The 14,408-nt window shown below is 36.7% G+C and overlaps 1 protein-coding gene across 1 annotated transcript in view; it reads right to left on the bottom strand.

Annotated features, from left to right (window-relative positions):
* The window catches only part of CACUL1 (CDK2 associated cullin domain 1), a 119,927-nt gene that overhangs the window by 35,401 nt on the left and 70,118 nt on the right, over positions 1–14,408 (bottom strand). The window contains exon 4 of the mRNA XM_037804337.1: positions 11,332–11,427. Within this exon, the coding sequence (XP_037660265.1) occupies positions 11,332–11,427 (96 nt within the window). The remainder of the gene's footprint in view (positions 1–11,331; positions 11,428–14,408) is intronic.

The raw sequence follows: 14,408 nt of genomic DNA, 5'->3' as shown, positions 1-14,408 counted from the left end.
AAAGAAAAGTGAACAGAGTGAGGAACCTGTGGGACACCATCAAGCATACCAATATATACATTGTAGGAGCTCCAGAGGGAGAAGAAAGAAAGGGCCAAAGAGAATATTCAGAGAAATAATGGCTGAAAACTTCCCAAATTCAATGAAAGATGAGAATATACAAAACTAAGTCATTCAGCCAACTCCAAACAGGATAAACCCAAACAGACCCACACCACAGTGTATTATAATCAAACTTTGAATGCCAAAGACAGAAACCTAAAAGCTGCAAACAGAATCATGTAAAAAGGAGCCGCAATAAGATTAATTGCTCATTTCTATTTCTCATCAGAAACTATGCTTTCAGCATACATAAAGTGCTGAAAGCAAAAAAAAGAAAACAAAAAACAAAAAAACCCCGCCGTCTTTCAAAGATGAGGGAGAGATTAAGACATTCCTAGATGAACAAAAGCTGAGGGAGTTCCTCACCACTAGACCAGTCCTACAAGAGATACTAAAGAGTTCTGAAGGTTGAAAGGAAAGGGCAACAGACCACAGACAACAGACAGGAGCTGAATGAAGAAATGACAATGACAATTACATGCAATACATGATCCTGGATGGCTCTAGCAAGGGAGGAGAAAAAGCTCAAAAGGACATTATTGAGACATATGAAAAAATTGATATAAATTAGCTCTATATCCATGTTAAATTTCTTGAACTTGATAACTGTACTTAAGGTAGTTACATAAATGAATATCCTTGTTCTTAGGAAATGTATATGGCAGTATTAAATGTTGAAGGAGCATGATGTACACAACCTACACTCAAGTGTTCAGAAAATGGACCGAATGATAGAAAAACATACAGCAAACGTGGCAAAATGTTAAAATTGGTGGATCAGGGTAACTGGGGGAGACAGCAGGGGTAGGAATATGCTGGAGTTCTCTGTATAGGGTTTGTATTATTTTTGGAACTGTCCTGTAAGTTTGAAAGTATTTCAAAATAAAAACTTAAAAAAAAAGGCCATAAACATTCTTGTACATATATATTTGCATATATATTTTAGTTTATTTGTAATGATAAATTCCTATGGGTACATTATCTGAGTCAAAGAGTTTGCGCATTTTTAACTTTGAATAATTGTGCCAAACAGTATTCCAAAGAGGATTTTATCAATTTACATTTCCACCAAAAGTGTGAGGGACTTGTTTCCCCACAAGACTGACCAGAACTGGATATTATCAAACTTTTTCAAACTTTCACCAACTGAAAGAGGTATAGAGGTATGTATGTATGTAACTAAGTATGTATGTATGCATAAATAAATAAATAAATTCTGTTTTAATTTGCATTTCTTGAATTATGATGTTGGGTATATTTTCATGTTGATAAGCCATTTGTTTTTCTTTTTCCTACAAACTATTCATATCCTTTATCCATTTTTTCAATAGAAAAATAACGTACGTGATCTTTTTCTAATTAATTCATAAAACTTGGTTACTTATCAAGGAAAGGAATCCTTTTTCTTGTGTTTTGCAAATTTATTGCAAGTTTTTTCCATTTACTTTTGGATTAGGGTATTTCGCTAAACAAAATATTTTGAATTTTATTGTCAAAATCTAGTATTTTCTTTCATGGCTTTTAAGTTTGGGGTCCTGTTTAGAGAGTCCTTTTCCTCCTCCAAGATTTGTGCACAATTTCTTCTTGTTTTTTATTTTTCTAAAATTTTCTTCCATTTAGAATTTATTATAAAGAATATGGTAGTAATCAGTCTCCTCTACCCCTAACCCCCAACCAAAAATGACATCAGCTATAGAATAATCCATTTCTTTCTTACTTATTTGAAATGTCATCTTTTTTCTTCCCTAAATTTCCACATTTACCTCAGTCTATTTCTGGGCTCAGTTCCACTGATCCATTGATTCCTACACAATGACAAACACTTTTAATTAATATAGCCTTATCATTCATTTTAATATCAGATAGGCTAGTTTCCCCCTTCCAATTTGTCTTTTATAGCGGTTTTCCCAGCTAATAGGTTTATTTTTTCACATGAATTTTATAATAAGAGATTAAGCTGACTGCCATATATATGTCTAAGCACTTCTTTCCCCTTTAGAAATAAATTATCTAGGGAAGCAGTTTACTTTTTGTTTAAACTAATAAAAATTTCAACTTTATAGCTATTTTCATATTAGATTTACAAAATGAATTTAGAGCAAAAATTGATTTTGCATTATAGGCCTTTGAAAAGTGAATTAGGTATCTCTATGAGACTTTGGAGTTTACACATGAGAATAAAAGATAATATAATTGTTTAACTCCCAAAGGGAAATCTTCTGCATTTATAGTGTTTTTTACTCCTTGCATATTGTGCTGTTAACATTTAAGACATCAAAGCATGGCATTCTAATGGGCCCTTCCTACTCTTTATTAAGTAACCAGAACCCATGAAACAGAGAAATAACAAAAACATCAGATGGACTTAGGAATTCTCAGTTTTCCTGCCTTTTTAAATAAGAGAAGACATTCAACTTTTTCTCAGATACAATAATTTTAAGCTCCAATATTCTAAAAACTTAAATAAGCAATGTTTTAAATTCATCTCTGCATCTTTCAACAACTATCTTTTCTCATAATTTAGGGGCCTCAAACAATTTATCTTTGAGTTTAATGACTTGGTATCTTAGATATTCATATAGACAGATTTCTCCTAAGATAAACATACTAATTTTGACAAGTAATGCTTAAAAAAATTCCTCTTCCATTTCTTTGACTACCAAGGACAGTTTGCCAATTATGGCCCTGATAGATTAACAAATAAAATTCTTTAAGCAATACACTTTCCCAACAAAGCAGTGGCAAAGTCCAAAGCATTTCAATATTCTGGACAAGAAAAAACAATTTACCACAACAAATTTCCACAAATAACAAGTAAGTAATCCCAGCTCTTAATGTAAATAGGATGTTATAGATTCATTTCACAACCTAAGATCCCTTACTTGAAATTTTCTGGAAGAATAAATTTGAAGTTCATTCATTCTTAAATGATATTCACTTCTTAAACCCTAGGATCCTACCATAAAATTTAAGAAAACAACTATGACATTACCACTTTCCTGTCTTATTCAATCTAATTTTTAAAAAAATTATCCAATCATGTTTTGACTCAAAATCCAATTCATGGGAAGAAGATGGCAGCATAGAGAGGAGGGGAAGCTAGTTAGTCCCCCTGGAATAACTGATAAACAACCAGGAACAACTAGTAAATAATCTGGAATAACTGCTGAGGTACAAACGTGACTGTCCACACATCATACACCAACTTGGATTGGGAGGAATGCCCGAGATCGCAGCATAAAACCCATAAGCAAAAACTGCAGACCTGCACTGAGAGCCCCCTCCTACAACAGCAGCCCAAACTGCAAAGATTCACTGTGATAGAGCAACACTCTCTGAAAAAGCAAATATACCTCAGCCCAGCTCCAACTGAGGTTTTAATTAACAAATGTGGACTGTTCAATACAAGCTACAAATCCCCAACAAGCAAAGGCTTTTGGTGACAACTGGCCTTGGAGAGCTGGAGGACTTCTCTGGGAGGGAGGGGAAACCCAGAGGACCAGGTGTTATCTCTGGTTGATGGGTGAAACTGAGGGTGGTCGTGGACAGGCCCTGACAGGGGGCTTTCTGTTCCTTTTTAGGCTCAGTGGAGAAAGCTTCAGCCATTTTCAGTTCCCAGTGCTCTGACCCAGACAAGGGTGGAGACAGCAGAGACAGAGAGACCATTCAATTGCAAATGATATCTCCCTAGGGGGTGTCTCTTCCCTAAGAGGAAAGAGGTGATGCCAAGCTCTACTATCCGGCTTCCATTCAGAACCAGACCCCAGAGCCTGGGGGAAACAGCCATGGGCCACACCTCTTACACCAGTCTGGAGTGACAGGCAGACAGGTACCACCTGCTGGGCAGAAAAGCACAGTGGCTTGAGGCCTCACAGGGTGTATCAATCTTCTAAGACCGGATACTACTGCCCCCTTCTGAGACCTGAGCCCTTTCTGTTCTGGGAAAACCTCATTAAGGTAACCAAGGAAACCAGATACGTAGACAACAGAAAACTACAACCTACACTAAGTAAAACGAAGTTATGGCCCAAAGGAACAAATGTGCACTTCAACTGAGATACAAGAATTGAAACAACTAATGCTAAATCAATTCAAAAAGTTTAGAGAAGATATGGCAAAAGAGATGAAGCATATAATGGTACATAAGGTAGAAATCAAAAGTTCGAAAAAACAACTGGCACAATCTATGGAAATGAAAGGCACAACACAAGAGATGAAAGACACAATGGAGACATACAACAGCAGATCTCAAGAGGCAGAAGAAAACACTCAGGAACTGGAGTACAAGGCAACTGAAAGCATACACACAAAAGAACAGATAGAGAGAAGAATGGAAAGATATGAGCAATGTCTCTGGGAACTGAATGACGACACAAAATGCAGGAATGTACATGTCATGGGTGTCCCAGAAGAAGAAGAGAAGGGAAAAAGGGAGGAAGCAATAATAGAGGAAACAATCAATGAAAATTTCCCATCTCTTATGAAAAACATAAAATTACAGGTCTGAAAAGTACAGCATACCCCAAACAGAACAGACATGAATAGCCCTACACCAAGTACTTAATAATCAGATTATCAAACGTCAAAGATAAAGAGAGAATCCTGAAAGCAGCAAGAGAAAAGCAATCCATCGCATACAAAGGAAGCTTTATAATAAGACTGTGTGTGGATTTCTCAACAGAAACCATGGAGGCAAGAAGGAAGTGGGGTGATATATTTAAGATACTTAAAAGAGAAAAACCACCAACCAAGAATCCTATATCCAGCAAAACTGTCCTTCACATATGAGGGAGAGCTTAAAATATTCTCTGACAAACAGACAATGGCAGAGTTTGTGAACAAGACACATGCTCTACAGGTAACACTAAAGGGAGCACTACAGACAGAAAAAGACAGGAGTGAGAGGTTTGGAACACAATTTTGGGAGATAGTAGCACAGCAATGTAAGTACACTGAACAAAGATGACTGTGAGTATGGTTGAAAGAGGAAAGTTAGGACCATGTGGGACACCAGAACAAAAGACGAAGGATAAAGACTGGGACTGTAAAACTCAGTGAAACCCAGGGTTCTCAACGATTTTGATAAAAGTAACAAATATGTTTTTACATGAGGTAGAACAAAAGAATGTCAACATTGCAAGATGTTCAAAATGGGGTGGGATTGGGTGGAAAATACAATCAATGCAAACTAGAGACTACAGTTAACAGAAACACTGTATTATGCTTCATTTAATATAACAAAGGCAATATACCAAAGCTAAATGCATATGGCAGGGGGCACTTGGGGGAAAGGTATGGGACTCTTGGCATTGGTGATGTTGTCTGACTCTTTATTCTACTTTAGTTTAATGCTATCTTTCCTTTTGTTACTTCCTAGCTGTCATTATTTTCTCTCTCTTTTTTCTTTTGTCTCTGTACTTTCTTTGACTCTTCGTCTTTCTTTGTGGAAGAAATGGAGATGTCCTTACATAGATAGTGCTAATGGTGGTAAATACATAAATACGTGACTATACAGGGAACCACTGATTGTTTACTTGGGACAGAATGTATGCTGTGTGAACAAAACCATCTTAAAAAAAAATGGGTTGATGAAGAAACCTTGAGGGAACTAAATGGAGTGAAATAAGACAGACACATAAGGACAAATATTGGAGGGTCCTCACTGATATGAACTAATTTCCATATGTAAACTAATATATATGAATGTAAGTTACCAGGATATAAAACGAGGCTAAAGAATGGGGACTGGATGAGCAGAATGTTCAACTAGCGTGAACTTAAGCATTTGGAAATGGACAGAGGTGAAGGCAGCACATTGTGAGAATAACTTACAGTGCTGAAAAGGGTAAGCTCGGAGTCATGTATGTCACCAGAGGGAAAGCTGGAGGTTAAAAGATGGGAATGTGATGGAGAACCTAAGATGGTGGCTAGGTGAGACAGAGCAAAAAAAACACCTCTGTGAAAAATACTAGATAAAAGCCAGAACACCAGTTCCAGCGATGCACCAGCTAGACAAGGTCTGCTAAATCCACAGGGACCATGCACTTGGTGAAACCAGGAGTCTGTGTTCTGAAACGAGTAAGTGAGCTTGCTGAATGTCCGGCCGCTGTGCTGTGGTGTGGGGAAACCACAGGTTAGCATTTGGAGGTGGACTAGTTCTTTTTCAAAAAAAAAAACCAAAAGCGGCTGCGGCAGCGAGAACCACACAGTGAAGCGCGGCAGGAACACGCTGTGCAAATGCCTCAATATCTGGCATGGAAGATAGCCTTTCGTGCACCTGCTGCTAATTGTCTCGGAGCGAGGAAGGCAGAGGTGTGCCAAAAGGGGGAAAATAACCACACCCCTTGCAGCCATCTTCACAGTGTGCTGGCAACGCTCCTGCCTGGCGCAGACGCCACAGCCCAGAGCCACGCCAAAAAACCCAGTGTGACAGACAGTGTTTCCAGCAACACGAACACACACCACAATATCAGGCATGGACAACAGCCTTTCATGCACCCACAGCTAACTGTCCCAGAGCTGGGAAGGCGGAGCTGTGCGAAAAGGGGGAAATTAACACGCCCCATGCAGCCATCCTTACAGCAGGCTCAGAACGCCCCTGTACAGGCTGGCGGCCCAGGGCTTCCCTTGAAGGATGGCATGAACTTGTGATGTAGCACAGCCTTCCCTCAGCAGAGGCCCTAGAAGGGCACGGCTTGGAAGAGGGACCCACTCAGAATTCCCAAGGACCATACACCAATACCAAGGACTTGTGGGTCAGCGGCAGACACAATCTGTGGTGAGACCAAACTGAAGGTTTAGACTCTTGGAACAGCCTTAAATCTCTAGGAACACCTGGGAAGTTTGATTATTAAAGCTGCCCTGCCTCCCTAACCGCTCAGACATATGCCCCACATTCAGGGCAGACAGCACCAACAACACACCCAAACTTGGTGAACCAATTGAACCACAAGAATCAGACTCCCACACACCACAAAGACAAAGTTGGGGAGAAGTGACTTGAGGGGAATAGGTGACTCGCGGATGCCATCTGCTGGTTAGAGAAAGTGTACGCCACCAAGCTGTAGATCTGACAAATCAGAGATTGGTGTTTGAATAATTCTTCACATCCTAAAAGAACCCTATCAAGTAAAGCAAATGCCAAGAGGCCAAAAACAACAGAAAATTTTAAAGCATATGAAAAAAACAGACGATATGGATAACCCAAACCCAAACACCCAAATTAAAAGATCAGAGGAGACATAGTACTTGGAGCAATTAATCAAAGAACTAAAGACAAACAATGAGAGCACAGCCCAGGATATAAAGGACATGAAGAAGACCCTAGAAGAGCATAAAGAAGAAATTGCAAGAGTAAATAAAAAAATAGATGATCTCATGGAAATGAAAGAAACTGCTGACCAAATTAAAAAGACCAAATTAAAAAGTCTGGATACTCACAGTACAAGACTAGAGGAAGCTGAACAACAACTCAGCCACCTCAAGGAACAGAACGGAAAATGAAAGAAGAAAGAATGGGGAAAAATTGAAGAAATTGAAATGGATCTCAGGGATATGACAGATAAAATAAAACATCCAAATTTAAGACTCATTGGCATCCCAGAAGGGGAAGAGAAAGGTAAAGGTCTAGAACGAGTATTCAAAGAAATTGTTGGGGAAAACTTCCCAAACCTACACAATATAAACACACAAAGCGTTAACGCCCAGCGAACTCCAAATAGAATAAATCCAAATAAACCCACTCCAAGACATATTCTGATCAGACTCTCAAATACTGAAGAGAAGGAGCAAGTCCTGAAAGCAGCAAGAGAAAAGCAATTCACCACATACAAAGGAAACTACTCAGCGGCCACCATGGAGGTGAGAAGGCAATGGCATGACATATTTAAAATTCCGAGAAAGAAAACTTTCCAACCAAGAATACTTTATCCAGCAAAACTCTCCTTCAAATTTGAGGGAGACCTTGCATTTTTCAAAGACAAACAAATGCTGAAGATTTTGCTAATAAAAGACCTGCTCCACTTCAGATACTAAAAGGAGCCCTACCAACAGAGAAACAAAGAAAGGAGAAAGAGAGATAGAGAAATTTAACAGACATACATAGAACATTACATCCCAAATCACCAGGATACACATTCTTCTCTAGTGATCACGGAACTTTCTCCAGAAAAGACCATATGCTGGGACATAAAACAAGCCTCAATAAATTTAAAAAAATTGAATTTATTCAAAGCACATCCTCTGACCACAATGGAACACAAATAGAAGTCAATAACCGTCAGAGACTTAGAAAACTCACAAACACCTGGAGGTTAAAAACAAGGGGGAGATGGAAACATTCCCGGATAATCAAAAGCTGAGGGACTTCATCACCAGTAGCTCAGTCCTATAGGAAATGCTAAAGGGAACTGTGCAGGCTGAAAGGAAGGGACACTAAACAATTGACTGAAACCACATGAAGAAATAAGGAATTCCAGTAAAGATCACATGGTAAATATAAATACCAGTACTACTGTATTTTTGATTTGTAACTCCACTATTTACTTCCTACAGGATCTAAAAGACATAAAGTGTAATGATAAATCAGTAGTTTGGGACTCAATGTAAAATATGTAATTTTTGACAAGAACTACAGAAAGGTGGGGGAATGGAGGAGTACAGGAACATAGTTCATGTGTCCTACTGAAGTTAAGTTGGCATCAAAGAAAACAAGATTGTTATAGATTTAAGATGTTAAATTTAAGTGCCATGGTAAACACAAAGGAAGTATCAGAGAATAGGATCATAGAGATGAAAAGTAGAGTATGAGTTACAAGAAGTAGGGGAAGGGGCAATGGGGAGTTAATAAGAAATGAGTGTAGGGTTTCTGTTTGGGGTGAGAGGAAATTTCTAGTAATGGATGGTGGGAAGGTGATAGCATTGCAACATTCTAAATGTGATTAATACCACTAATGGAATGCTTGGGAGGGGTTGGAATGGGAAGATTTATGCTGTATATATGTTTCCACAATTGAAAAAAAAAAAGACAGTCTAAACAGATAATGACAATTAAATGCCAAGGATGATCCTGAATGGGATCTGAGGATGCAGGAGAGGAGGCTCAAAGGGACACAGTTGGGACATAAGCAAAAAATGAAATATAGAATGTAAGCTTTGTACCAATGTTGAATTTCTTGAATTTCTTAGTTGCACTTAATGTGATTGCATAAATGAATGTTCTTGTTCATGGGAAATGTATATGTGAATTATATTGTTTGTTCAAGGATGTGTGCAGCTTGCTCTCATATGTTCAGAAGACAGAGCAATAGACGATGGATGATAGACAGGGAGGGAGAGAAGGGGGGAAAGAAAGAAATGGTGGAGTGACAGGTTGTTCAAGATGGTGGATCTGGGTATAGGTGGAGGGGGTTGGGGTATGCTGGAGTTCTGTGTATGGGGTTTGTATTGTTTTTGCAACTGTTCCTGTAAGTTTGAATTTATTTCAAAATAAAATTTAAAAAAAAATAAAAGATGGGAATGTATAAAACTGAATCTCATGGCCAACAATGTCTGTGATTAACTGCACAAATATTAGAAATCTCTCATGAATTAAAACAAATGTATGACACTATAAATAGAAGTTAATAATAAAGGGGCATACAGGGAAAAAAAATGCCTATTGTAAACTATATACTACAGTTAGTAGTATTTTAACATTCTTTCATCAACCATAACAAATGTACTGTACCAATAATGGAGAGGGGCTGGTTTGGGGTATGGGAGTATTTGAGTTTCCTTTTTTTTGTCTTGATTTCTTTTCTGGAGTAATGAAAATGTTCTGAAAATTGAAAACAAAATTAATTGTGGTGATGGATGCACAGCTGTATGATGGTCCCAGGGGCAAATGATTGTACACTTTGAATCTTTGGATAATTGTACGGTATGTGAACAATCTCAATTAAAAAAGGTAAAAAAAAATCCAATTCATGATGGTTTAGACTTTTTTCATTACTAATTCCCCTAGCCAACATGCTCACTGGTTAGTATCATAAAATGGCAGATCCACCTTAACTCCCTTACCCACAAATGGACCCCATCCATCAGTTCTACTTCCATTCATAATCTCTCTTCATTTAAAACATTAAAACATAAGGAGTTTGTTGAAATGGAAATGAGAACAATTGCTCTAGCAGTAACAAAATATTTACTTAAGATATACTCCTAACAAGGGAACCCAGGAGAGGATTTTACCTAAAGAGAAAGGTGATACAATGTGGCTACCCTCCAGGCTTTCCTGACCCTTTCTCAGGAAGTTAATTCTGCTAATCCATATGTACTAATCTCTACTATCACCCGTGACATTCTTGCCGAAATTTTCTCATTCATAAAGGATTCTAGAACTTAAACAAAAAAGCCTTTTGGAATTCATTTTCTTGGTAAAAGAAAAGGCAAAAAATATTTCTTCAGAATTATATTAATTAGGGAACACTATTAACTTTTAAAATTAGTATCGGTATCCAAGGAATAAATAATAGAAATAAAAAGCACAAAATACTACATGATCTTCTGTAAAGTGCCTTCTAAATTAAAGGTAGTTTTTAAAATTTAAGTATATTTTATTTAGAATACATCCCATTTCCCAATGTTTTAAACAAGAGGAGTTTGAATAGGAGGTTTTTAAGGACCTTTCCATTCAATAGGAATACTAACATTATAAGACTCTTATGAGTTTGTCTATCTAACAGGGGGAGGGGGGCTAATCAACAAAGTCAACAGTCTGTCAGTTATACTCATGGCATACTCTCCAAATGAAAAAAATCATCAAAATGGAAGCAATGTTCTGTTGCACTAGTTTTTCTGGAACAACTTACTAGGTATTTCTCATATATCACATTTTTCATGTACTTTTTAACTATTTCCTGAAGACAAGAAGTCTTCCTTATATATCTTTATCTTCCCAGGACCAAGCACAGTGCCTTCCACAGGGCAGAAATAAAATAAATGCTCATTGGGTGATTGCTGATTATCAGCCTAATTATCTATCCAGCAATTGTCACTTACGGAATTTCAAAACAAAAAAACGGGGGAATAACTAAACTCCAACAATCAAAATTACTGAAATAGTTTAATTTCCATTTATATCACAATAAGAAAGAGAAAAATAAAATATGCTTAAACTCTACATCTATCTGTGCATTAGCCAATGAAAATAAGGTTTTACTTGGAAAGGTGGAAACAGCTCTAACTTACCATATATATGAAAAGAGGCACAATGCTCTGTAATGCTCCCATGTATTGTCCAAGAGCTATATTAAATCTTTCAATATAGAGATCTGGAGGGCTGGCCTGTGAGAAAGAAGATAAATGTGATAATTCTGGAAGACCAGGTATAAAGACATTCCAACACCATCTGAAATGCAAATATACTCAGGAGTCCAAAATTCATACTGAAATTCAAAATTTAAAAAAAAAAAAAAAAAAGAAGGCTTATTATACCCAGAGGTTTTGGTAAGGTAGCCAAAATCTGCTACACAAGACTGAGGTTTGTTTAGCCAACTATAAAAACAGTGCATACTTAACATGTTAGTTAAAAGCCTTGCTCTCTCAATGGGTAAAAATGTATATTCAAAATTAAGACATAAAATTTATTATGAATTATATAGACATTTCCTACAGACACCAAACTATATTTGAACCTGGAATTGCAGGGCGGGGGTGGGGTGGGGTGGTGGTGGATTCAGGCTCAATATACTACCAGAATAGATAATAAATCTTTATACTTACCCAAGGCATAATAATACTTTTGAATTTTATACTAACTTGATTGTAAACCACTTCTGTAGCCAACTCATTATAAGCATCAACTTAGCTAGAAAGCAGGGACTCAAATGGTTCATATACATCTACAGTTCTAGACAGCAGTAAAAAAATACATGCCTGGTAATTAACTCATTATAACCAAATACTAAGTCATAAAGCTATCAAACGAGCATACTTCCAATTTTATTGTGTTTTTCAAGTACATCCATGCACTTTCATTTTACTCTGAAGCTAAATTAATCAGGGATCATTGTAACAGTGAAGAAACATGCAAATATGCAAGTGATTTGACTAAGATTAAGAGAGCTAGGATGTGATAATCCAAGTTTTCCAACTAAGAATCACAGCCAGTTGGGGGTGGGGGTAGGGGAGTGGAGTAAGTTATGGCCCAAATATCAAAACAAAATTGATTCTACACCAGTTCTGACTTGTGGCAGTCTCATTACCTGACAACGATAGTCTTGTTTTCAAACAAGAATCTAAGAAAAGGCCACATTTAAGGATTCCTAAATATTATATTTAAGCAGGTTAATTACAAAACCATGTCAGTTAAACTGTTTTATAACCATCCTAATGTTCCAATATCATTTTAAAAGATTCAAGTCATACTTTTTTTCAGTCCTATCTAGAAGCCAAGAATATGTGTAGTGAATTGTCCTTACTTCTCCCAATTCATCTTCCAATACTGAATACAGGCTTGGTGCTGTTCCTGGTGCTTTACTTACATTTTATTTTTTAGTCCTCCTAACTCCCTGCAAGATGAATGTTATTCCCATTTTACTTATGAGGCAATTGGGAGTCAGACATACATAGTCACTTGATTATGGTCCCACAACAAATACTCCAAGAACTAAGAGTCAATCTGTCTCCTTCCATACCTACTTAAATATCTTTTTTGTACTCTGAAACCTTTAAAATTAAGTTCAAACTTCTCAATTTAGGGCATACTGCCTATGTCTCCGGTTTCATCTATTCCTTCTCACACGGAACTACCAGCAGTTCCCAGGTGTCAGTGTGCCGATTTAGGCCTCCTTAACTGTTCTTTCTATCCGAATATCCTTCTCCCCTAATCAGCCTTGCTGTGGCTAATTTTTATTTATCCTCCAAGATTTGTGTCACTTCCTAAAAACAAAAACAAAACAAAAAAAACAAAAACCAGAGCTACATGGCTCTTCAACAGGGTAGCACCATGCTTATTACATTTCTCCCTCTGGGTGGTCTCTGCCACTAATCTCCAAGCCCACAAAAGACTTGTCTTTATATCTCTAGTACCCACCAGAGTGCCTGGAACATGATAGGTCAGAGTCAGAAGCCTTGTTAAAATCTAAATTTTTCTTTTACTATTTAATAAGGTTGTATGACATAAGACTATTCACTTAGCCCTCTGGATTTCAATGTCCACACATATAAAATAAGAAAAATACTAATTGTGCTGTTCCAAGATGGGCCAAGAATGAAAAGAAAATAACACACAAGTGCTTTGAAAAATGTCAAGTATGTATGACACAAGCATATGTAACTAGTAAAAGTAAAACTCCTTTCTGAACTATCCATCCATTTGTCTAATACTTCAGAAAAACCAATTAACATTATTAAGGGCATTCTTTGTTAACTAAAGAACTTGGAGAAAAAAGTTCCACATTATGGGCAAACTTAACTGTAACTAGTGAGTGGAATCATAGGTCATATCTTCCTTTACAAGGCTACAAAGAACTCTAGAAATAATATTTCAGTAACCAAAGAAATAAATTTTAGACATACTAAATGAAAAAATAAAACCTGAAGAACTATTACATTAAAATGATTTTCACTTTTCTTAAAAGGCCACTTTATCCAAACATTAAAAGTATGAACAGAGATCAAAAGGCACATTTAATAGCAGATGGAATAAAACTGAATTCCTTAGATTTTTTCAAGAATACCCAAAGCCTCAAAGGTTATGAGTATTAAAAAGTATTTTTTGCACTGAATGAAATGTCAAAACACTTACTTAGCTTTGTTACTTCTACATTTCATGTAGCACATATTTAAAACCTTTTAAAATGACAGGGCTCTAAATTATATGTCTTCTAAAATAAATACAATCTCTTTTCTAGGAACCTGGAAATAAGAGTCAATTTAAAAATAAAAAAAACTTAAAAAAAAAAAAAGCAAATTGTTCCTCCTCAAGACAGTATCAGTAGACTTTGGGCTCTGTTAAGGAAGTGGCTACCTATTTGATTACATTATATGCATTTGACCTGAACATTAAGTGAAATTTTCTACCCCTAAAATAAGCAAGCTTCATTTTTTTCTCAAACAAAACAAGGAAAAAAAAAGAGCCACCAGAAAAGGAATAACCATTACTCCAAATTTGATCCAACTTTTCATAACAGTGGATTCCCTGAACTGTGTAACAAAGCTGAGCAGGTATTTTTTCATTTCTATTTCTTGTTCTTTTTTAAAATGGATTATGTAAATATCTGGTTTAAAATCCAAACAAGTTCAAAGGTTTTAGAGTTTACCTT

The sequence above is a fragment of the Choloepus didactylus genome, chromosome 15 (assembly GCF_015220235.1).
Source record: "Choloepus didactylus isolate mChoDid1 chromosome 15, mChoDid1.pri, whole genome shotgun sequence".
NCBI lineage: Eukaryota > Metazoa > Chordata > Mammalia > Pilosa > Megalonychidae > Choloepus > Choloepus didactylus.
This window is presented reverse-complemented; position numbering and strand designations above follow the sequence as displayed.